Here is a 23,040-nt window from a genome sequence, read left to right as displayed (position 1 = left end):
ATGTTTGCCAGTGTCCAGAGACAATCTAGGTTGTAACAACTTGGGTAAGGATGCTACTCATATCCAGTGGGTAATGGCCAGGGATGCTGCTAACCATCCTACGATGCACTGGACAGCTCCCCACTCCCAGCAAAGTGTTATCCTGCTCCAAATGTCTATAGTGCTGAGGCTGAGGATCTTGCTCTAGATTTAGTTTCATTTCGAAGTAAGAACAAGTGGAGCACTCACGGAGCTGGTATTCACATATCCACCCAAATGGGTTGTCCAGAATGGTGCTCTTCAATGGAACAACTAATTCTAGCTCCTGAGATGACTCTGCCTCAAACAGTTATCAACTATGATATATTAATATTAATTAATTTATTAATATTGGCTGGGTGCAGTGGCTCAGGTCTGTAACCCCAGTGCTTTGGGAGCCCAAGGTGGAAGGATCACTTGAGGCCAGGAGTTTGAGAACAGATTGGGCAACATAGCAAGATCTCATCTCTAGAAAAAAATTTTTTAAATTAATAAAAAGCACATGGTGGTACACACCTATAGTCCTAGTTACTCGGGAGGCTGAGGTGGGAGGATCACCTGAGCCCAGGAGTTTGAGACTGCAGTGAGCTACGATTTGGCCACTGTACTCCAGCATGGGTGACAGAGCCAGACCCTGTCTCTAAAAATATGTATTTATGTATGTATGTATGTATGTATGTATACATGCATAAATATACATATAAAGTTAGCCACTAACTTAACTGAAAGTATACATCCTGTTTGAAAATGGAACATGATAGTGGGGGTGAGGGAGAAGGGTAAGTTTGTAAAATTTGGTCCAGTATCAAAGCGGTCACCAATGAGAAAAAAACTGGAACCCAAAGAACATGGTACTAAAATTAAGAGATCTATGTTGTCCTTCAAAAGGAAAAAGCTTCTGGACCTGTATCTCCAAGTCTGTCATGCAAAAATTCTAACAGAGGCTCTTCCTTACAGTCTTCCTACTCTACTCCTGAAATTCTAAATGCCTGCTAGGCTGTCAAAGAGAGTGCTGTTAAATAGTTTCTTTTCTTCTGCTCTTGTAGGACATGTCTAGGCAAGTATAAAGAAGTGATGGCTGGGCGCAGTGGCTCACGCCTGTAATCCCAGCAATTTGGGAGGCCGAGGCGGGGCAGATTACAAGGTCAGGAGATCGAGACCATCTTGGTCAACATGGTGAAACCCCGTCTCTACTAAAATACAAAGAAATTAGCTGGGCGTGGTGGTGCGTGCCTGTAATCCCAGCTACTTGAGAGGCTGAGGCAGGGGAATTGCTTGAACCTGGGAGGCGGAGGTTGCAGTGAGCTGAGATTGTGCCACTGTACTGCACTCCAGCCTGGTGACAGAGCAGCAAGACTCTGTCTCAAAAAAAAAAAAAAAAAAAAAGAAGTGACAATACAGGCCAAGTTGATCTTCACCTAAAGAAACTTAACATAAAGGTTCCAGAAATAGGAACATTAGTATTTCAGAGGCCAATATTACACCATCAACTGTTGGTAGATCTGGTAACAGAATCCAGGACTCTTGCCCTTTGTAGACTGTTATCTCTAAGCTGTACCAAGTGTGGACCGTAGTAGACTCTAGTGGACAGCCAAGTCATCCCTCCTATTCACTGTACACAGTCAGTGGCAAAATCCTAACCTACTCTCTGTGCTTAGCTGAAGTTGTTAGTCAGGCTCATTTTACATAGGCAAACACACCTTCTCTCTTTTCCATTCCACTGTTTGAATCGCAGTGTCTTTGTGACATTTGGGTCATCTGAAAACCACAGTTCTTTTGAAAGAGGAGGTCGCATGTATGGCAGCTCAGGATCTTCAGATACAATCAGTACCTTCAGACATAAAAATCATGATGCTTATCAGAGCCAAGTAATTTAAGAGGCAAATGTCAAAACGTTCACATTAGCTAAATACTTGCAGACTGTACCCTCTGCACCAAGCCAAAAAAAACATGTACCTTACCCTGGCCCCAGGATCCCGAGCCCGGATGGATCTGGCTGCAGCAAAAGCAGCCGTGCCTCCACCAATTAGCAGAAAAGGAACATGACTTGGCACGCTGTCTTGAGGAACTTCCTCTCCTTCTGAAGCTGAAAGCAACAGAACACACTGGATGAATCTTCTTGAAGTCTCAGATGATTCTTTGCCACTGTTAAAAAAAAATCACCTTGCACTTGTCTCAATCCTCCACATAAAGCTAGCAAAACATAGGACCTACATTAACCTTAACAATCTTCACAGCATCCTGATGGGAGAGGAAAAGCAAGTATCCCTTTCATTTCATAAGTGACAAATAGGAGAATGATTTCACCAATGTCATTCATTCATCAGTTCTGAACTGGTACTAGGACATGGCTTAAATATTTAGTTACTTCTAAAACATTTAGAAAGTATACATCAGTAGGCTTCTGCCCTTCCCATCAATTTCCTAGAGATCACCAGGAAAATATCAAGCTCAGTTTCACCTTCCATTAGCAACAAAGGGAGAAAATCCAGGGGGTCAATTGGGGATTATTATACAATGTTCAAGAATAAGGAGGTGCTTTTGAAAAAAGCAGAACAAACTGCCCACCCAGAGTTGTGGGGCTTATTAAAGGATTAAAACATTCCTCTCTGAAAATTGAAGCGAATCATGTGAAATGGAAGTGATGGCTAGGGTATGTGCTTTAGGAAAGCAAATATACCTTTAGCAACTCGAAACTGCAAAGACTCAAAAAGGGAACAAAACAGGGGAACAAAACCAGAAGAATTTCCTCATTTAAAAAATGACTTTTGGCCGAGTGTGGTGGCTCACACCTGTAATCCCAGCACTTTGGGAGGCTGAAGCAGGCGGATCACCTGAGGTCAGGGTTTCAAGACCAGCCTGGCCAACATGGTGAAACCCTGTCTCTACTAAACATACAAAATTAGCCAGGCATGGTGGCGTGTGCCTGTAATCCTAGCTACTCCAGAGGCTGAGGCAGGAGAATCGCTTCAACCCAGGAGGCGGAGGTTGCAGTGAGACAAGATCAGGCCACTGCACTCCTGCCTGGGCAAAAAGAGTGAAACTCCGTCTCAAAAAAAAAAATGGTTTTCATCTCTTTTCCAATAGTTTTCCTTGCTAAGCTTGCCTTTTAAGAGATTTCTTTTTTTTTTTTTTTTTTTTTTTTAAGACAGAGTCTTGCTCTGTCGCCCAAGCTGGAGTGCAGCAGTGTGATCTTGGCTCACTGTAACCTCTGCTGCTTGGGTTCAAGTGATTCTCATGCCTCAGCCTCCCGAGTAGCTAGGATTACAGGTGCCTGCCACCACACCTGGCTAATTTTTGTATTTTTAGTATAGATGGGGTTTCACCATGTTGGCCAGGCTGGTCTTGAGCTCTTGACTTCAGTTGACCTGCACGTCTCGGCCTCACAAAGTGCTGGGATGACAGGTGTGAGCCACCGTGCCCAGCCAAGAGACTAATATTAATATACAGAAAAACAACCAATCATAATCATCACTAGCTTTATTCTCAAACCCAAATTTCAGCCAAATGCTTTAAATCACTCCCAGTTCTAGGGTAATACCATACTTTCTAGATGCTTGCAATCTCATACCACCATTGCTTCTACAAGACATCCATGAATCACAGCACCCCAACTGTTTATAACTTTCCCTTTGTGAGTCTCAAATCATAGCAAGAATTAAGGGAATACTCACCAGATAATGCGGCCTTTTTCTGTTTCTGTTCTGGTGTCAGCCCTAACCCTGAAATTCTTTCATTGTATCTTTTTTCGTCCTCTTTCATAGTCTTGTAGGCCTGCAGATCCAAACATGGAGAAAGTTTATTTCACCATACAGCTAGCTCATACTGTAATATTATCTTTCAATTAAATGAGAAGCTTTTGTCTATCTGATGTTAGTTCCTCTATGTCAAAACCACTAAGACAAAGTTGTTTTCTTAAGAAATAAAAAATACTGGGTGTGCACATGCTTGGTATGGAAAAAATATGTGTAAGCAGATGAAAATATTCCAGTTTCAGATTTTTAGGCTCTCTGTAAAGAATTCTCCCCATATTTTATTCTGAATGTACAGTTTAAGAAAAAAGAAAAAAACATTTTATACTAGAAGAATAAAGCACTAGAAAGGGCTAATCTTTATATGAAGCACAGAACGGGGGTTTGGACTATGCTGGACACTAGCTGTGAAATCAATCTATAGGGGTCCCGGGTAGGAAGCTGGGACACAAGTTTTTCTGGTCAACATTCTGGCTTTTGCTGCATACTCACATAGTGGTCAGAAACATGGCCGCCTGTATTCTATTTTTAGAGAGTTACCCATCATTCCCTCAATGGTCTGTCCTTTTCCTAAACTCACGAGGTAGAAGGGATCTCATTCAGAAAAACTACACACAGATTATTTACTAGGGGGTCAAACACCTTGCTTAAACACCTGTTATATTCCAAATATTCTATCTTCTCTAGCCTTTCAAATTGGAAAAGGGTAATTTTACCATTATGACTAGTTGTGTTGTTTTTTTTTTTAACATACAGCACCAGAGTTTATTGGAGACCTTTTAAAGAAAAGGTAGGCAAGAATGACTTGACATTATAATGCTTTTGGCTGGGCATGGTGACTCACAACTGTAATCCCAGCACTTTGGGAGGCTGAGGTGAGGAGTTTGAGACCAGCCTGGCCAACATGGTGAAACCCCGTCTCTACTAAAAATACAAAAATTAGCTGGGTGAGGTGATGCACGCCTGTAGTCCCAGCTACTTGGGAGGTTGAGGCATGAGAATTGCTTGAACCCAGGAGGTGGAGGTTGCAGTGAGCTGAGATCACATCACTGCACTCCAGTGTAGACGACAGAGTGAGACTCTGTCTCAAAAAAAAAAAAACCTACAACGCTTTCACTCTTTTGTACCCCACAGGGTAAACAAAACAGGAATTTAAGTGAACATATGTCAAATGAAATCTCAGATTAATTAATTGTAGGAGAAAGTAAAGACAATCAGAGGAACTATCATAAAACATATTCTTTTTTTTTTTTTGAGACGTAGTCTCACTCTGTTGCCCAGGCTGGAGTGCAGTGGCGTGATCTCAGCTTACCACAACCTCCGCCTCCCAGGTTCAAGTGATTCTCCTGCCTCAGCCTCCAGAGTAGCTGGGACTACAGGCACACGCTACCATGCCCAGATAATTTTTGTATTTTTAGTAGAGGTGGGGGTTTCACTATGTTGGCCAGGCTGGTCTCGAACCCTTGACCTTGTGATCCGCCCACCTCGGCCTCCCAAAGTGCTGAGATTACAGATGTGAGCCACTGCACCCGACCCCATAAAACATATTCTAAGAATACTTCTATGACTTCCTTCCAGAACAGCCCATCAGGCAATGTGCTGCAATTGAGGAACCTGGACCCTGAGAGCTGGGTTTAACCTGGAAGCATTTAACATTGTGACAAATGAAGTAGAAAGAAGTACTGTATGTGAAAAGACAATAGCTACTCCTTGAATTTACTACTAAATTTATCAAATAAACGAATTCAATTAACATTAATTTCAGGAAGAGTTTTTATCTTGGCATCAGATACTAATACACAAGTCCAGTATTTACTCATACCTTAAAAACATTTAAGAAAGGGACTTTGGCTGGGCACGGTGGCTGACGCCTGTAATTCCAGCACTTTGGGAGGCCAAGTTGGGGGGGATCACTTGAGGCCCGGAGTTCGAGACTAGCCTGGCCAACACAGCAAACCCGTCTCTATTAAAAATAAAAAAAGTAGCTAGGTGTGGTGGGGCGCGCCTATGATCCCAGCTACTAGGGAGGCTGAGACAAGAGAATCACCTGAACCCGGGAGATGGTGGCTGCAGTGAGCCGAGATCGCACCACTGCACTCCAGCCTGGGTGACAGAGGGAGACTCTGTCTCAAAAACAAATACACAACAAAAAAAACCTAGAGGGGAAAACTTCTCAAGAAAAGAGAAGAGAGAAGAGAAGAGAAGAGAAGAGAAGAGAAGAGAAGAGAAGAGAAGAGAAGAGAAGAGACGAGACGAGACGAGACGAGACGAGACGAGACGAGAGATGAGGTTTTACCTAAAAAGATGGCTTACTCTGGTCAACATGAATGAAAAGAGAAATAAACAGGGGCCATGTTCATTGAGAGGAATATCCCAAAATAGCCTAAGCCCAGCTCACACTTGCTAATGGCTTACACATGAAGGGAAGAGCAGACCAAGAAATATCTAGGTTTAGTGGGGAAAGGGCAAGAATGAGGTTGGTATGTCTGATATATATATAAATGTATTTATTTCTTTACCTTTCCCCCAAGGGTTTCTGTACTCCTAGTTTGCACAGATTTCCAATTAATGACATGAATACATGTCAGGTTAAGAAAAACTATAAATTTATGAAAACTATTAGTGAAGACAACTTTTCTAAACAGATGAATATGGTGGCATTTATCCAACTTAATGGGATTTGAAAGGCAACAGGTCATTTTCTGAATGAGGCAATGCAATCCTATAGTTTAACAACGGCAAAGGGCCCAAATACTAAATCTTATTAAATATTCTAAAGGCTACTTTGGCTCTGCCCACCAACAAAAAATAGAGGACTGAGATTTGAGGATCTGCCTCAGGTCCTAGTGAAAGTTACCAGCAAAAAGAGGAAAAACTCTCACATCAATCCGAATCAGAAGTTCATATTTACAATCCAAGCAGCGGAAGCACTGTTGAAATCAGTGTTTTTCAAACTGTGGTTGCATGCCGTTAGTGGGTTGTGAAGTCAATTTAGTAGGTTGCAACCAGCATTAGACGCAGACACAAATGGAAGAGAACAGAAGCTAGAGTAATTACATGACACCTAGTAAGAGTCGTTTTTGAAGCTCTGTTTCTGTTTTATGTATTTGTGGTCATAAAATGGGTTGTAAGAGAAATGCATTTCTCACTGCAGATCATGGTAAAAATTTTTGGAAGTCGGCAGTTTACTCCCTTCTTTTTGGAGGGTAAAGTGGGTGGGAGGTAAAGAGCTCCCAATAAAGGAATTGCCAAAGTAATATTTATACTTAAGTTAGGAACATTTCTTCAAATGAGAGAAAAAAGTTACGAAGAAATACTGCTCACTGTTATGGACTGAATGTTTCCTATTCCTATATTGAAGCCTTAACCCCTTATGTGATGGTATTTGGCAATGGGGTTTTGGGGAGGTGATAATGGTTGAATGAAGTCTTAAGGGTGGGGCCCTAATCAGATAGGGCTGGAGCTCATATAGGAAAGGGAAGACACCAGAGTTCCCTTGCTCACTCTTTCTCCCTGTCTGCCCCCCACCCCCCAAAACCATGTGAGGACACAGCAAGAGGGTGGCTGTCTGAAAGCTAAGAAGAGAGCCCTCAACAGAAACTGAACCCTGTCTGACCTTGATCTTGGCCTTTCCAGCCTTCAGAGCTATGAGAAAATAAACCTCTGTTGTTTAAGCCACTCAGTCTGTGGTGTTTTGTTATGGCAGCCCAATAAACTAATACAAACGTTCCCAACAACTTACAGCAATATCCAATAAAATCTGAACATTGATTTTAAATTCATCGTTCTCTTGAGACTAATACTAATTTCAGACAAAAAAACTAAGCCACCTCAGATCAAGTTTTCAATGATTTAAAACAAAACTGTACATAACAGTTCAATAACAGTTGTAGGTAGACAAAAGCTTATCATTTAACCTGGAACCACTTTATAATACAGTAGCTTCATTATTACCAGTGTTGGATAAACACAGAGTACAATGAGGCATTTAACTGAATGACTTGAGAGGAACTTGTGCTTCTTAGATATTTCTAAGGCAGGAGAAAAGAACAGTGACCAGCCCTGTCTTGTAGCTTGGCATCAAGAGAATTTGCATGGTCAACTCTGTGGAAGCCATCCAACTCTGGTACAGCAACACAGACCAGGAATTTATCAGGTTTAAATTGTTACCAACATACTGAACACAAAGGCTTTAATCTATTTTTGAATGAATGGGGTGGAACTGATGGGAAAAGTTGAGAGATATGAAATGGAAAAAGTAAGGCTCAGAGGGTAGTATCTGAATTACGAATGAGAGGCATTAAAGAAAGCAATCTACATGAATGTGTTAGCTTGTACTGCTTCAGCCACTTTTGACCAAATTAGAGATTACAAAGGGACACTGCCAAATGAATTTACTTTGAAATAGAGGCTGCAGGTGGAAAGGTAGATAGGGAGAATATTGCAATTTCTATGGCTTTTTGGATCTCCTCAGAAGCATTCAATAAAATGCCTTTTCACAGTCAAAGTCTGGCTGATTGTTTCCCACAAAACACAAAAATTACATTTTACCTAAAATGATTCAAAAATGGACGGTGTTCACATTACCTTTATTTGCTTATTTAACATTTAGTCTGAGACTGTCTTGTTAGATATGCAGCACTAAAGCACAATATAATTTGGTATCATACAAAATCATTATAAAATTGGCAAAAGTTTCAAAGAAAGAGGTAATGATGAGGATTTGTGATCATCATTAGACTTGTGGCTTTAGCTATATCTGGTAGGACTTCAACAGTTTGAAGAATGAGATTTGAGGACTCGCTTGTGACTGACAATGTCCCTTTAATAAACACCTAGAGAAAGCACATGCTGTGAATGTTTTATTATATTCTAATGTATCAAGTTTTCATTAGTGCCATGGTCTCACCCACCCTACCCCAAAATATATTTTAGTGTAAGCATCTTACATAATAAACTCCTGCCCCAGTGACTGTTGCTCCTACAATTAAGAAGTACACTAGGTTGCTGCCATCTTTCCCAGAAGCACCTGTAGATGCTAGTGATCTAGAAGGGGATCCTAGGTGATGAGACTGCACAACTGTAGGTAAAGATAAGGCCAAGAGAGAAACAAAAGGAAATAGAGCACTAAGAATTAATGAAGAAACATTCAATACAAAGGCAGGGAAGCAGTTTTGGTTACCCTGTGCTAAAAAAAGAAAAAAGAAAAAAATGCTGCTCCAGGATTGCAGAATGTATATTTCATCAAATCACATTATCAGACAGCTCTCACCTATTTCTTACTCTGATTTGACTCACAATAGGCAAGAACTATCTACTTTTCTTGTCCATTTGGGAGTCACATCAGAGCATGAGGATATAGGTAGCTTCAAATAATTTTCACGTCCCTTTCTTTAACCTAGCAACCAAGGAACAAAGATAAATTCACTGTCTTACCAATGTAGGAAAAAACCCCTAAACTTGTAATGGCTTAATAAGTAAAACAAACAGCTTGCTTCAATCAAGGTGTTACTAGGTGTTATCTAAGTTGGTTCACTCAACCTTACAGGATCCAACTTTAGACTGATCAGCTTAGTCACAGTAAACCCTGCCAAGTTAGGGAAAAAACACCCACAGAATAATTCCTCTGTGACCTGCTAAGCTGATTGGAGTTCATTTAAGGAGATATAATGGTGCTAATACTACGTAGCAATTAAACACCATATTTCTCACCTCAAACAAACTCCATTCTAAAATCAGTGATACTAGCCCTGCTTCTGTAATTTAGTCTTTGGGTGAGATTCAGGGATAGCTTTCCTTTTAGGAATACTTAATATTTTTTATTGAAGGCTGTTGTTTCTTAATGTGAACCTCAAGCTGAGGAAAAATAAAATGTCTGACAAATAGGTCAAAATCAAATATTGTGCTAAGGAGCTGCAATGGATTTTGACTTTATTCACAGGTTAGTGTGTGACATCCAAGAAAACAGGTACAATTTTGTGGGTTACTTGAATCTAGGAAAACACAGTGGCTTTCAAGTAAAGAGGAAAAAGACAAGTGAAAAGAGCAGAAATCAATCAACATGAGATTAAATTTCAGTCATTCCCGAATTGGCTCCCATAAGATATTAGGCAGCAGGCACTTAAAAGAAAGCTTTTTGAAATTTTTTCCAAAAGGAGAAAGGGGAATTAGTTGCAAAAGTTTTAAAGCAGAGTACTATCGAGTCTATTAATGGGAGCTGTTTGGCAGCTTCTTTACACACGCTGCTTTTCTACTTACATAGGCACCAGCTCCTACTGTTGATAAGCCCACAATAAGGACTAACACAGAATTATCGATTTTGCCCCCTGATGCACCAGAGCTAGCCATTTGTCTTGTCATCTGGAGTTCTAGAGGAACATGCCATCGCTGGAACAAGTTGCCTAAGAAACATAATTTATTAAGACACACACATACAAAAATAAAATAGTTAATACATATTTATGATTAAACGTCAGTGCACTGTACAAGACTTACTGCCCACAGATATTCACCGTTAAATGATCAAGAAAAACATCATAAAAACTGCATACATAAATACTACAGACAGCTGAATGAACACTCTTAAGTTGCTGAAGTTTTTAAGAGTAAAATTTAATGCTGCCCAGTGAGGAAATCTTCAGCTTCCAGAAAAGATCATGAAAAACATGAATAGTTCATCAAATACCTCTCCCTTCATGTCTTTCCCATAAATGAAGTAAACACAGAAAGATGACTGAATAGGTAGATATACAAAGTTAACCATGGGCTACCTGGGACATTATAATAACCATTTAAGGAGTAATCTAAATGGCTCCAATCTTGCACAAAATAAAACGCAACACGCTCTAACCAGGACACAGTTCAATCTTGCATGAAAGGTAATATGTCCTGGAATACAGAAATGTTAAAGCTCAGAAGAAAATCAGAAAAATAAAATTTTAAATGAGTTTCTCTCCCCCAAAGAACTAAAAAATTTTGGACTATGAAATATTTTTTATAATGACAAAATTTAAAGTGTCCAGCAACTCCTTGGCTCTTACTCCCCCAAAATAATACAAAGGTTATTTTGATGTAAAACTATGCAGAGCTATGTAATGATGTGATGATCATAACAACACCCGTACATAGAAATATGTGAGTTCTGTAGATTTCTTTTTCTAGGGAGATGCTGACATTTTCAGATAAAGGAAGGTCTCAGTGTACCTTCTCTGTGATTATTCCTCGTGTTTGTTGACTATCAACCTAGAGCAGCAATTTTTTTCTGCAAAGAACCAGATGGTAAATATTTTCAGCTTTCTGGGCCATTTGGTGTCTGCTGCAACTACTCAATTCCGCTGATGCTGCATAAAAGCAGCCAAAGACAATACATAAATGAATGAATGTGGCCATGTTCCAATAAAACTTTATGGACACTGAAGTTTATATTTTATATAATTTTCATGTGTCAAGAAATTGTCTTTAATTTTTTTCAGCCATTTAGAAAATGTAGGCCAGGGGCTCACGCCTGTAATCCCAGCACTTTGGGAGGCCTAGGAGGGCAGATCACAAGGTCAAGAGATCAAGACCAACCTGGCCAACATGGTGAAACCCCTTTAAAAATTAGCTGGGCAGGTGTAGTCCCAGCTACTCGGGAGGCTGAGGCAGAAGAATGGCATGAACCCGGGAGGCGGAGCTTGCAGTGAGCCGAGATCATGCCACTGCACTCCAGCCTGGCGACAGAGTGAGACTTCGTCTCAAAAAAAAAAAAAAGAAAAGAAAAAAGAAAAAAGGTCGGGCGCGGTGGCTCACACCTGTAATCCCAGCACTTTGGAAGGCCGAGGCAGGCGAATAACCTGAGGTCGGGAGTTAGAGACCAGCCTGACTAACACGGAGAAACCCTGCTTATACTAAAAATACAAAAATTAGCCAGGCCACTAGTGGTGCATGCCTGTAATCCCAGCGACTGGGGAGGCTGAGGCAAGAGAATCGCTCGAACCCAGGAGGCAGAGGTTGCGGTGAGCCGAGATTGTGCCATTGCACTCCAGCCTGGGCAACAAGAGCGAAACTCTGTCTCAAAGAAACAAAAAGAAAAAAGGAAAAAAAGAAAAAAAAAGCAAAACCCGCTCATGGCTCCTGGGGCACACAAAAGCAGGTGACTGACTGGCTTTGGCCTGTGGCTGTAGTTGGCAGACCCCAATCTAGAGCAGTGGTTCTCAAACTTGAGAGTGTATCCGAATGCCCTGAAGGGTTTATAAAACAAAGCCGGCCAGGCCCCAGGTTCAGAGGTTCTGATTCAATAGATCTGGGATGGGGCTCAATAATGTGCATTTCTAACAAGTTCCCAGGGGATGCTGCTGTTGCTGCTGTTGCTGTTAGGATGGGGACCACACATTGAGAAACATCCATCTAGAGCAGGTACATCCTATCTTTTGGCTTCCCCGGGTCACATTGGAAGAAGAACTGTCCTGGGCCACATAAAAAATATACTAACACTAACCATAGCTGATGAGCTAAAAAAAAAAAAAAAAAAAAAAAAATCGCAAAAAAATCTCATAATGTTTTAAAAAAGTTTACAAATTTGTGTTGGGCTGCAGGTTGGACAAGCTTAGTCTAGAGGCTGACACATATGTTCCTGTCCTGTCTAGGCTTTAAAAGACAAACAGAATGGACACTGGTAGTAGCATCCCATGTATACTTGCAGAGATTAGAGAAGGAATTTCCCCCTTGCTTTCATAATGTTAGGCCACAGACGGGTAAAACAAGCCCAGTGTGGATCTGTGGTCTCTCATCTGAAATCCTGGGGACCATGTGTATTTTGGAACTTTGAATTATCTGGTCTTAAGCATATGGGGCATATACCACATAGTGACAGCTAGCAAGGTAAAGGGCAGCAACTCATAGTCAAACATATTAATATGACCAATCATGCTAAGTGATATTTTAAAAAGATTATAAAGTAGCCTCTCTCCAGTTCAGGTCAGGTTTTACTGGCAAATGAGTTATGAAAACTTGATAGTCTTAAATTTTGGTCATTCTAAAATTTCAATTTCAATTTCTGAATTACAGATAAGAGACTTTAGATCTATACTCGTAGAAAAGGAAATGTAATTTTCTTTACTGTTCTTACCTGCTTTTAGAACTCTTCATCACCACATGAAATAAAATGGTTGAGATTTGGAAATAATGATAAATCATGAAAATAAAAACATGAGTGGGGCAGAAGCTTATCTCAATCTGGGCAAGCTTTTGATTTTCAGAAGCTTACAAAAATAACGAACCATCAGAAGTAGAAAGTGGTAACTCTCAGAGCTTAGAAAAGGAAACTGGTTAAGAAAAGTTCCACGTGATTTAGTTCAATGAATTTAGTTTGTCCTCCACCCCTAACCCTGGTTCATTTACTAAAAATAAACGTTTTTTGTTTTTGTTTTTCTTTTTTTTTAAATTCTGTTTACTCCTCCAGAAGATAGACCCTAAATACACATTATAGCAAATTTGTTTTAAGATCATACTTGTGTTTATTCTCTTTCTGCTTGCTGTTCACACACTGATAATACTAAGTGTGTAGATTTGAGAAAGTTCAGCAGCTTTTGTCTCAATTTGCCAAAAACAAAAAAAAAAAGAAAAAAGCATTCAAAAGTAAATTGACTTTTTTTTTTTTTTTTTTGGCAGGGTCTCACTCTGTCCCCAAGCTGGAGTGCAGTAGCACGATCTCGGCTCACTGCAACCTCTGCTTCCTGGGCTCAAGAGATTCCCCAGCCTCAGCCTCCCATGTAGCTGGGACTACAGGCATGAGCCACCAACGCCCAGCTAATTTTTCTATTTTTTGTAGATACGGGGTTTCACCATGTTGCCCAGGCTGGAAAAGTAAATTGACTTAAAAAAAAAGTAAACTGGTTAATATTTAAACTACTGCTCGAAAAGAAATGTAATACACTACTATCATTAATAAACCAACTTTTAAAACTTTCTGCATACCTACAAAGTGACTTTAATTTTGTAAAACGTACTAAGTATTGTCTGTTTACATTCCCCCTCCCCCCATTTTCTTTTCCCTATGAAATTCCTCACAAACCTTTCTCCCTACAGCTTCAAAATGTTAGGAAATACTGAAACATGCCTTTTCACTTGTCTTACTAACATGGAAAAGCCAACTTACTCCTTTTCATTATAGCACCAGTTTACTTATTTTAGGTTTTCTGCAGTCAAACCATACATACAGTACAATTTCTTCCTCACACTTAGGGTTTCATTCTTAAGAAGCCAGTTTGACCTGCGCAACAGCGCCTGACACATAGTAGGTGTTTGCTCAATAAATATTTGTTGAATTAATGAATGAAGGAAGAAAATAGAAATTCTTCCTAATTCTACTGATATTGACTGAACATTCTTATTACTATTAATTTTTTTTTTTTTAAATGAAAGGGTATCGGTATGTTGCCCAGACTAGACTCAAACTCCTGGGCTCAGGTGATCCTTCCACCGTAGCCTCCAGAGTAGGTGGGACTACAGGTATGCACCATCATGCCCGGCTAACTGAACATTTTAAATAATTCTTTGCAAAGAAATTTTAGCCAGGGCATGCGCAATGGCTCACACCTGTAATCCCAGCACCTTGGGAGGCCGAGGCAGGTGGATCACTTGAGGTCAGGAGTTCGAGACTAGCCCGGCCAACATGGTGAAACCCCATCTCTACTCAAAAATAAATAAATAAAATAAAATAATAAACTTAGAGTTTTGGTTTTTTTTTTTAAAAAAGCTTTAGCCAGATTCCATTTATTTCAGGTTGCTTAATCATAAATGAGTAACCTCAAATATCACAGACTAGCTTTAGAATAGTAGCTAAACTAGCAAGTTCATTTCTGTAGGTTTTGCAATCTCCCGTTTTTTCCATACTCCCAAAAGGCCTTTTCCAAAAACACATCTTCACAATTGAGGCACCCAGGGATCCTCAATGGTTAAGAGGTCTATATGTTCTTGAGACTTGTTTCCTGAGTGTCAAACTGATTTTTCCAGCATGGAGAAAACGCAGGATGGCCAGGTGCGGTGGCTCACGTTTATAATCCCAGCACTTTGGGAGGCCGAGGTGGACGGATCATGAGGTCAGGAGTTTGAGACCAGCACGGCCAAAACAGTGAAACCCCGTCTCTACTAAAACTACAAAAATTAGCTGGGCGTGGTGGCAGGCGCCTGTAATCCCAGCTACTCGGGAGGCCGAGGCAGGAGAATCACTTGAACCCGGAGGCGGAGGTTGTGGTGAGCTGAGATCGCGTCACTGCACTCCAGCCTGGGCAAGAGAGCAAGACTCTGTTTGAAGGAAAAAAAAAACAAACAAAAAACACAGGACAAGCCTAGTTTGTCCATTGTAGATAAATGATTATTTACAAGGAATCTAACAACTATTTAAGTTTATCAGCCTTTTTTTTTTTCTGAGACAGATTCTCGCTCTGTCATCCAGGTTGGAGTGCAGTGGCGCTATCTCAGTTCACCATAACCTCCACTTCCCGGGTTCAAGCAATTCTCCTGCCTCAGTCTCCTGAGTAGCTGGGATTACAGGCATGTGCTACCACGCTTGGCTAATTTTGGATTTTTAGTAGAGATGGAGTTTCTCCATGTTGGTCAGGCTGGTCTCGAACTCCCAGCCTCAGGTGATCTGCCCACCTCGGCCCCCCAAAGTGCTGGGATTACAGGCGTGAGCCACCGTGCCTGGGTATCAGCCTTTTTTTGTTTTTTAGTACCAATCCTTGCTGGAATTTTAGAAGAAACAGAGTAGCAATAACTATAGTACAGCGTGAACCATTCTGATGACAGACACACAAGGAAAAATTATTTAGATAACAGAAAATAAAATCTGTCTTCTGCAAAGTTAAGTCCTTCACAATGCTGTACTAGGGTTCAGTCATGAGAATTTACCATGTGCCAGAGATGGTACAAGATGCTAACGACACAAAAATAAATAGGACATAATCCATGTCCTCAGGTAGTGTTTAGTTTAGGAGAATGGCTGCTACTATTCTGAATATGAGAAAATGAGCTTGATACAAATTACAAGATACTCTAGATTGCTCAGTTTGGTTTTTTAATCCTTACCTCAGTGAAACAGAAGGGGAAGAGTCATTACTCATCCAAAACAGTATTTACCAAACTTGCCTGATCATATGAATGTCAAGGGGCTCGTTAAAATACAGATTCCCAGAATTCTCTCCTGGAGAAGGTTAGGAATTGGTCCTCGACGCGATTCACATGACCAGGCAACTTTTGGAAACATGATCTAGAAGAAAGCTAAGACATGCAGTAACTCCCTCAAAAAGTTAGAAATTTCTAGAAAATCTAACTTATTAACTGGTTACAGAAAAGGTTGAGTTGCCAAAGAATTTCTTCTGCAAAGCCTTGTCTCAGCAGAAAGAACGGGGAAAGACTAATCCTTTAGGCTTCAAAAAGAAGTCACATTTGGCAGTGTCCAGGAAGCCAGGATCCTTGCCCACAAGGAGCTCAGTTTCTTTTTGAAGAGGTAAGAAGGATTCCGAATAGAGAAAAATGTTCAAACATTTGAACCTACAGTCAGGGAGTCGGTGATCAGTTTGATAACATGGGCGGCAGTGTTTGGTGACCAAACAAAATATTACAGAACAGAAAATATCTATTATCTAACCTATCTGCTCCTCTGTGTCTGAATGCAGACATAGAGTGATGACTATGAGTTACCTTCAATCATTTCTGGAAGGAGGCAGAGCATCCAAATAAATAAAGTAAATAAACAGTAGCTATCATGGTTTTAAGGCAGAATGCAACATCTAATGGAAATGAACCTGACAATGGTGACAGATGTCAATGAGATAGTTGCAAGGCAGGTTTAAAGTTTAAAGGTTTGGGAGGCCGAGGCAGGCAGATCACGAGGTCAGGAGTTTGAGACCAGCCTGGCCAGCATGGTGAAACCCCCGTCTCTACTAAAAATACAAAAAATTAGCCGGGTGTGGTGGTGCACACCTCTAGTCCCAGCTACTCGGGAGGCTGAGGCAGGAGAATTGCTTGAACCCGGCAGGCAGAGGCTGCAGTGAGCCAAGATCACTCCACTGCACTCCAGCCTGGGCAACACAGCAAGACTGTCCCAAAAAAAAAAAAAAAAAGGAAGTTTAAAGGTAAGGTGGAGGGAGAAATGGTGTATAAACGAACCTCGCTCTTTCTCACCTATGCAAAAACACATGGTAGATGCTACTACATGAAAAAGAAATCAGATTAAAGGCAATTAGTAATCAAGCCACAAAACAGAGTTAATTCCTATAATGAGAGTATCAGAACTTCTTTTTGAAATTGTAACACTACCCTCACCCATTTTTAAAGGCAGGTGATGTCATACTTTGGTGCACGGCCAAAGGACAAAGAATAAGTGTATGCAAAGAGGTGGATGGATATGTCAGGAAGTCTGAATATATTCTACAGTAGACTGCCTTCAAACAAAGACATGCAGTGGAAAAAACCACTGGAGTCTGTATTTTTCAGTAGTTCTAACATCACCAACCACTTTCCAATGTCTAATACATCAACTTAACTTTGCAAATGCATATTTAATTGATGAGAACTTTTGGTCAGACTTTAGAATGCTGGTAAAAGTCGTGAGACTTAAGCAAAACAACTACTCAAAGTCTGAAAGGCCAGTGTGGATGAAAAAATTCAGGTTATTGCCGGGCGCGGTGGCTCACGCCTGTAATCCCAGCACTTTGGGAGGCCAAAGCGGGCAGATCACAAGGTCAGTAGATCGAGACCATCCTGGCTAACACTGTGAAACCCCATCTCTACTAAAAATACAAAAAAAAAAAAAATTAGCCAGGCATGGTGTCGGGTGCCTGTAGTTCCAGCTACTTGGGAGGCTGAGGCAGGAGAATGGCGTGAACCCAGAAGGCAGAGCTTGCAGTGAGCCGAGATCGCATCCACTGCACTCCAGCCTGAGCAACAGAGCGAGACTCCGTCTCAAAAAAAAATAAAAATAAAAATAAATAAAAATTCAGGTTATTTCAATTTCTGTGCAACAAGCACAGAGCACCATCATTTCAATGCACAAAACCCACAAAGATGACATCCATTGATAAGGCATTAGTTTAAAAGCTAAGCAGAGGTTTTAAGTTCCAAGAGCAATATGTCCCGGGACATAACTCAAATACACCTATCAGGAAACATTTTCATTGTGCATAGCAACTGGAAAAACTGTTCAAATGCACATTTGCAAAGACCCTAACAACCCAAGGAAAACATTTTCCACTTTTTATTTTTAAAGCACCCAGGTGTTTCTGTATTGTAAAAGCCTCAAGGATAACTTACGACATTGCAAATGCCCTGGGGATGGACACTGAAAGATTACTTATTTTTTTTTTAAAGCAGCTCCTACAGGTGGATCATTCATTGTCCCCATGAAGTAATGCAGTACGAAAATAAGCAGGCTCAAGCCATGCTCAGATAAATTCACGGATATCTGATGCACAATGGGCTAATTACTGGGAAGAGACCCGAATTCATTCTTAACTTTTTGGGGTCAACTTTAGGAAGCAGTATGGAGTTACAGCAAAGGGATTAAGGACCTGGAGGCTAGCAAACTATCCTTAGCTCTACCTATTAAAGATGTGACCTTTGGCAAGTAGTTTCACCTCTCTGTGCCTCAGTTTATTATCTATAAAATGAGTGGGTTGAACTTTACCACAAAACCCTTCCAGCTCTAAAATTTGATGAAACAACTTAACGGAGGACAAATACAATGCGTTCTGCAAACTGTTTCTTTGAAGCCTTAAAAACCACCAAGAACTACACGGCTCAGGCATCTCCAATTAATTCTGGGCCAATTCTCTATGTGTCTGGTGCACAACCGACCGACTCCTTACTTGCCTTGCACCGTTTCTATTTCACTGGGCATTCAAATCCATGGATCTCATCTATGGTTTGCGAGGCTGAGCAGATAATACCCTCATTTACACAAGAAACTTAGGCTTACGTCTTAAACGTCCTGTTTAAAGTCTCATTCGGTAAATGATAAAGTCTACTTGACCTCATTGCTCTAAAAAGGGGGGTGGGGAATGGGGATGGCGGGGAGGCGGCGACGGCCAGTTGTTCTGGGATCCCTCAACAGCAAACGCTCCCCGGAAAAGGCCTCAGGCCGACTACTGGGTTCAAATCTCTTGAAGGTCAGGTCGGCATGGCTGAACCAATTCCTCCGCTTGCAAGACTCAGGGTTCGGAGTCTGCCAATTTGGAATTCACGCGACTATGTGTTAAGTTTCTCGGGGGACGCGAGGGTAGAGGGCTGCAACGCACAGAGAGCCTAAGGCGCCAGGCCCTTGGACTTGGAGGCTGCCTGGAATGGGTCAATCACCTGGGAGCCGGTTCCTCTGCCTCGGGCTTCGGACGCACACGGTCCGCACCAAGGGCACCAGCTTCTGCTTCAAAGCACCCGCCGCCAGGCCTCCACACCGGAACATTTCGGCGACCGCTATTCGGGTCCTCCTCCTTCCCTTTCCTCTCACGCACGACCGACGGGTCAAACACCGCGAGCCCCGGCCAGCTCCCCCTGTCTCTTCACACGCACACTACGCAGACTCCTCCTCCCAGCTCCGGGTGGGCATTGGACAGAGAAGCCGGCCTGCTAGAGCCGGGGAAGGGAAACGGCGACCGGAGGCCTACTGCGCAGGCGTAGCACTCGCTGCCACATTGCGATTGGTCCGCACGGCGAGAGGATTTGCGCATGCACTACCTGACTGCACGCTCGCAAAGACCTTGGCTCTAGGTAGCCAGTATTCGCGAGTTGGTGGCACGGTGTTGGACTGAACGAGTTAAGGAAGCTGTCCAAGGAGGGACTCGTGGGGCCGCTTTGATTGGCGGTTGTGCCTGGTGCTGTCGCTGTGTTGGTGACAGGAACTGATAACAGCATCTCACAGCAGCGTAGCCCCAGCACCGCACTTTGTTTTTTGGTTTTAGGCCACTAGTTACTTGATACTGAAGCCTTCCTGATTCTTTTGCTATGATCCAGATCCACTTTTTCCATGAGTCCGAGGCGCGGAACCTGGCTTCCCAGATCCGGCGTGTACTGCCATCTTTTACCAGTTGCCGGCTCTTTCCCACCCAACCCGTTTCGCGGACGAGTAATTCGGCGCTCTCCTTCCCGCCTGTCACCTTTATTTTTTAGTGCAGTTGTGTGTCCTAGATGCTGTACCAGGTGCTACAGATACACACGGTCTCCTGCTGTGGTTTCAGGATGCTTGGGAGCAGGATGTTAGCAAAAAGCGTTTGTGCTTCTCAGACTTTATGGGAAGAGAAGTCTTCTAAGCAGAACTTTCAGTTATGGGAGTAGGGTGAGGGGCTGAGTATAAATAGGTGTTTTGACTCTGCCAGATATAAGCTAAATTGGAAATAATGTTTTGGCTGCATGCAGAGCATGAAATGTGCCTGTTTCAAATAGTCAACTTACATATTCATTTAACAAGTATTTATTGAGCATTTGCCTCTTGGATTGTACTATAAAAGGGGCTCTAGTGGGTATGAAAAGTACGGATGGTCCCCAACGTACCCCTCACAATGGTTCAACTTAACAATTTTTCGACTTTATGATGGGTTTAATGAGACCTAACCCCATGTAAGTCGAGGAGCATCTGGATTTAACCATGGTTCAACTTACGTTTTTTCTACTTTATGATGGGTTGTCAGGGTATTAAATGCAGTTTTGACTTAAGATATTTTCAATTTACAATGGGTTTATTTGGACGTAGCATCTGTATAGGAAGTGGCCACTGTCTAGTTGGGGAGATGACATACACCGGTCATTGAAATTAATATCCGGTGTCGTGCCGGACAGAGCAAGAGAGAAGACTATGGGATGGAATCGCTATGGAAGAACTTCATACAAGAAGTTATTTGAGCTGTATCTTGAAGGATGAGTAGTAAAATTCAAATCGTGGAGGAAAAGGAATGATATTTCAGATGATGAATACTTTGGGACCAAAGATAACATTTTTCATTGTTAAACATGTTGACCTTGGATCCAGACTAACCCAGATTGAATCATGGCTCTGCCACCTGGGCAAGTCACTTAATTGTGCCTCATTTTCCTCATCTACCAATCTCATGAGGGTGTTCGGAAGACTAAATGAGCTAATATTTGTAAAGTGTCATAGAGGAAGCACCATGCTGTTTGTTAAATGAAAAGGCTTGGAAGTGTTTAAGAAAAAACAAACCCCAGCACATTTTCAGGGGACATCATACTAAGAAGTATTGATGTGGTCAGGCTCCGTGGCTCATGCCTGTAATCCCAGCACTTTGGGAGGCCTAGGCAGGTGGATCACTTTAGGTCAGGAGTTTAAGAACAGCCTGGCCAACGTGGTGAAACCCCGTCTCTACAAAAAATCCAAAAATTAGCCTGGCGCCATGGGGTGCACCTGTAATCCCAGCTACTAGGAAGACTGAGGCAGGAGAATCGCTTGAACCTGAGAGGTGGAGGCTGCAGTGAGCCGAGACTGTGCCACTGCACTCCAGCCTGGGTGATGGAGCAAGACTGTCTCCAAAAAGAAAAAAAAAAGAAAAAGAAGCAGTGATAAGCACAGGCAAGTATGGTGGGGCCAGATTTGAACTGGGAAAAGAGTTTGGCCCTAACTTTGCAGGTAATGAAGTTACTTATTTTAATTTATTTATTTATTTTGGTGGGATGGGGATAAAGAATGAAATTACAGGGCCGGGTGCAGTGGCTCATGCCTGTAATCCCAGTACTTTGGGAGGATGAGTGGGAAGATTGTTTGAGACCAGGAGTTCCAGACCAGCCTGCGCAACATAATGAGACCTCATCTCTAACATTTTTTTTTTTTTTTTTTTAATTTGCCAGACGTGGTAGTATGTGCCTGTGGTTCTAGCTACTCAGGAAGCTGAGATGGGAGGATCACTTGAGCCCAGGAGACTGAGACTGCAGTGAGCAGTGATTGCTCCCGTTCACTCCAGCCTGGATGACAGAGCAAGGCCCTATTTCAAAAAAGAAAAAGAGATAATTTTTTTTTTTCTTCTTGAGACAGTCTCCCTTTGTCACCCAGGCTGGAGTGCAGTGGCAGATCTCGGCTCACTGCAACTTCTGCCCCCCAGGTTCAAGCAATTCTCCTGCCTCAGCCTCCCGAGTAGCTGGGATTACAGGCGCATGCCACCATGCCCGGCTAATTTTTGTCTTTTTAGTAGACACAGGGTTCCACCATGTTGTCCAGGCTGGTCTTGAACTCCTGACCTCAGGTGATCATCTGCCTCAGCCTCCCAAAGTGCTGGGATTACAGGCATAAGCCACCTCGCCCGGCCTACAAAGACATTCTTTTATGAAGTTTAACCAAGGAAGCAGTTTTGTTTTTTGGTTTTCTTTAGGAGACAGTCTCATTATGTTGCCCAGGCTGGTCTTGAACTCCGGGGCTCAAGCAATCTTGCCACCTCAGCCTCTCAAAGTGTTGGGATTACACGTGTGAGCCGCTGTGCCAGGCCTAGGAAGTAGTCTTTATTGGGTGAAAATGATCCAGGGTTCCCTTACCCATTAAGCAGAGTAGATCAGTGTTCAGAAGTGCAGGCAATGGGTGACATTTTATCTAGAGCTCCTTTGGATAAATATTGAAAATATGGTCAGGCACTGTGGCTCATGCCTGTAATCCCAGCACTTTGGGAGGCCGAGGAGGGTGGATCACTTTAGGCCAGGAGATAAATATTGAAAATATCAATTCCAGAGTAACGTAAAAATTATTTATATTTACTTAGTATTTTAACAGCCTTGCAGACATTGATTTTTATTGATATTTCTAAAAACCAGTGATCATGGATTGATTAAATACAAAGTTAATTATATCTGATTGCGAAAGGGACTGGAAAACACTGTCAAAATCATGATAATCAGGTACCTATGAAAACAACTGCATGTATTTGAAAGTCAGTAATTTAATAATGCACAATTAACACAAAAGGCATTATATAGTACGTTTAATTTTTTTACAATAGGTACAATACGGTAGTTTTCCTGTCCTTTTAATTAAAAATTATATTTTTATCTTTTTTTTTGCAAAAGCAATATATACTCATTGAATTAATTCCAAACAATATAAGTGGAAGTCCTCCAAAGTCTCACCCCACAGAAGTAACAGACACCTTTTATTAGGGCAAGAAGCCCATTTTGAGATATCATATTTTCAGAAATCAAAATTTCTTCCTTACAAAAGTAGACTCAGTGACAAGTTTTTGCTAGAAGCATACATTGAAATAATCTTATTATGTACATATGTTTATTTTTTTATATCTCTCAGGAA

The 23,040-nt window shown here is 41.6% G+C and overlaps 1 protein-coding gene across 3 annotated transcripts in view; it reads right to left on the bottom strand.

Moving 5' to 3' along the window:
* AIFM1 (apoptosis-inducing factor, mitochondrion-associated, 1) overlaps positions 1–19,440 on the bottom strand; it is a 35,786-nt gene extending 16,346 nt beyond the window's left edge. Inside the window, exons 1-5 of one of the 3 annotated variants that reach the window (XM_011988836.1) lie at positions 19,104–19,440; positions 10,029–10,171; positions 3,693–3,792; positions 1,980–2,104; positions 1,719–1,849 (exon numbers count right to left, since the gene is read on the bottom strand). In XM_011988836.1, coding sequence (XP_011844226.1) covers positions 1,719–1,849; positions 1,980–2,104; positions 3,693–3,792; positions 10,029–10,171; positions 19,104–19,209 — 605 coding nt within the window. In that variant the 5' untranslated portion in view covers positions 19,210–19,440. Of the gene's footprint in view, positions 1–1,718; positions 1,850–1,979; positions 2,105–3,692; positions 3,793–8,719; positions 8,851–10,028; positions 10,172–19,103 lie in introns of all 3 variants that reach the window. The other 2 variants (XM_011988837.1, XM_011988838.1) reach the window with 2 other exon arrangements.
* Between the last annotated feature and the right edge of the window lie 3,600 nt (positions 19,441–23,040).

This window comes from Mandrillus leucophaeus, unplaced genomic scaffold (genome assembly GCF_000951045.1).
Source record: "Mandrillus leucophaeus isolate KB7577 unplaced genomic scaffold, Mleu.le_1.0 Scaffold339, whole genome shotgun sequence".
Classification (NCBI taxonomy): domain Eukaryota; kingdom Metazoa; phylum Chordata; class Mammalia; order Primates; family Cercopithecidae; genus Mandrillus; species Mandrillus leucophaeus.
The sequence above is the reverse complement of the archived record's forward strand: the minus strand, read 5'-3'. Positions and strand labels throughout refer to the sequence as shown.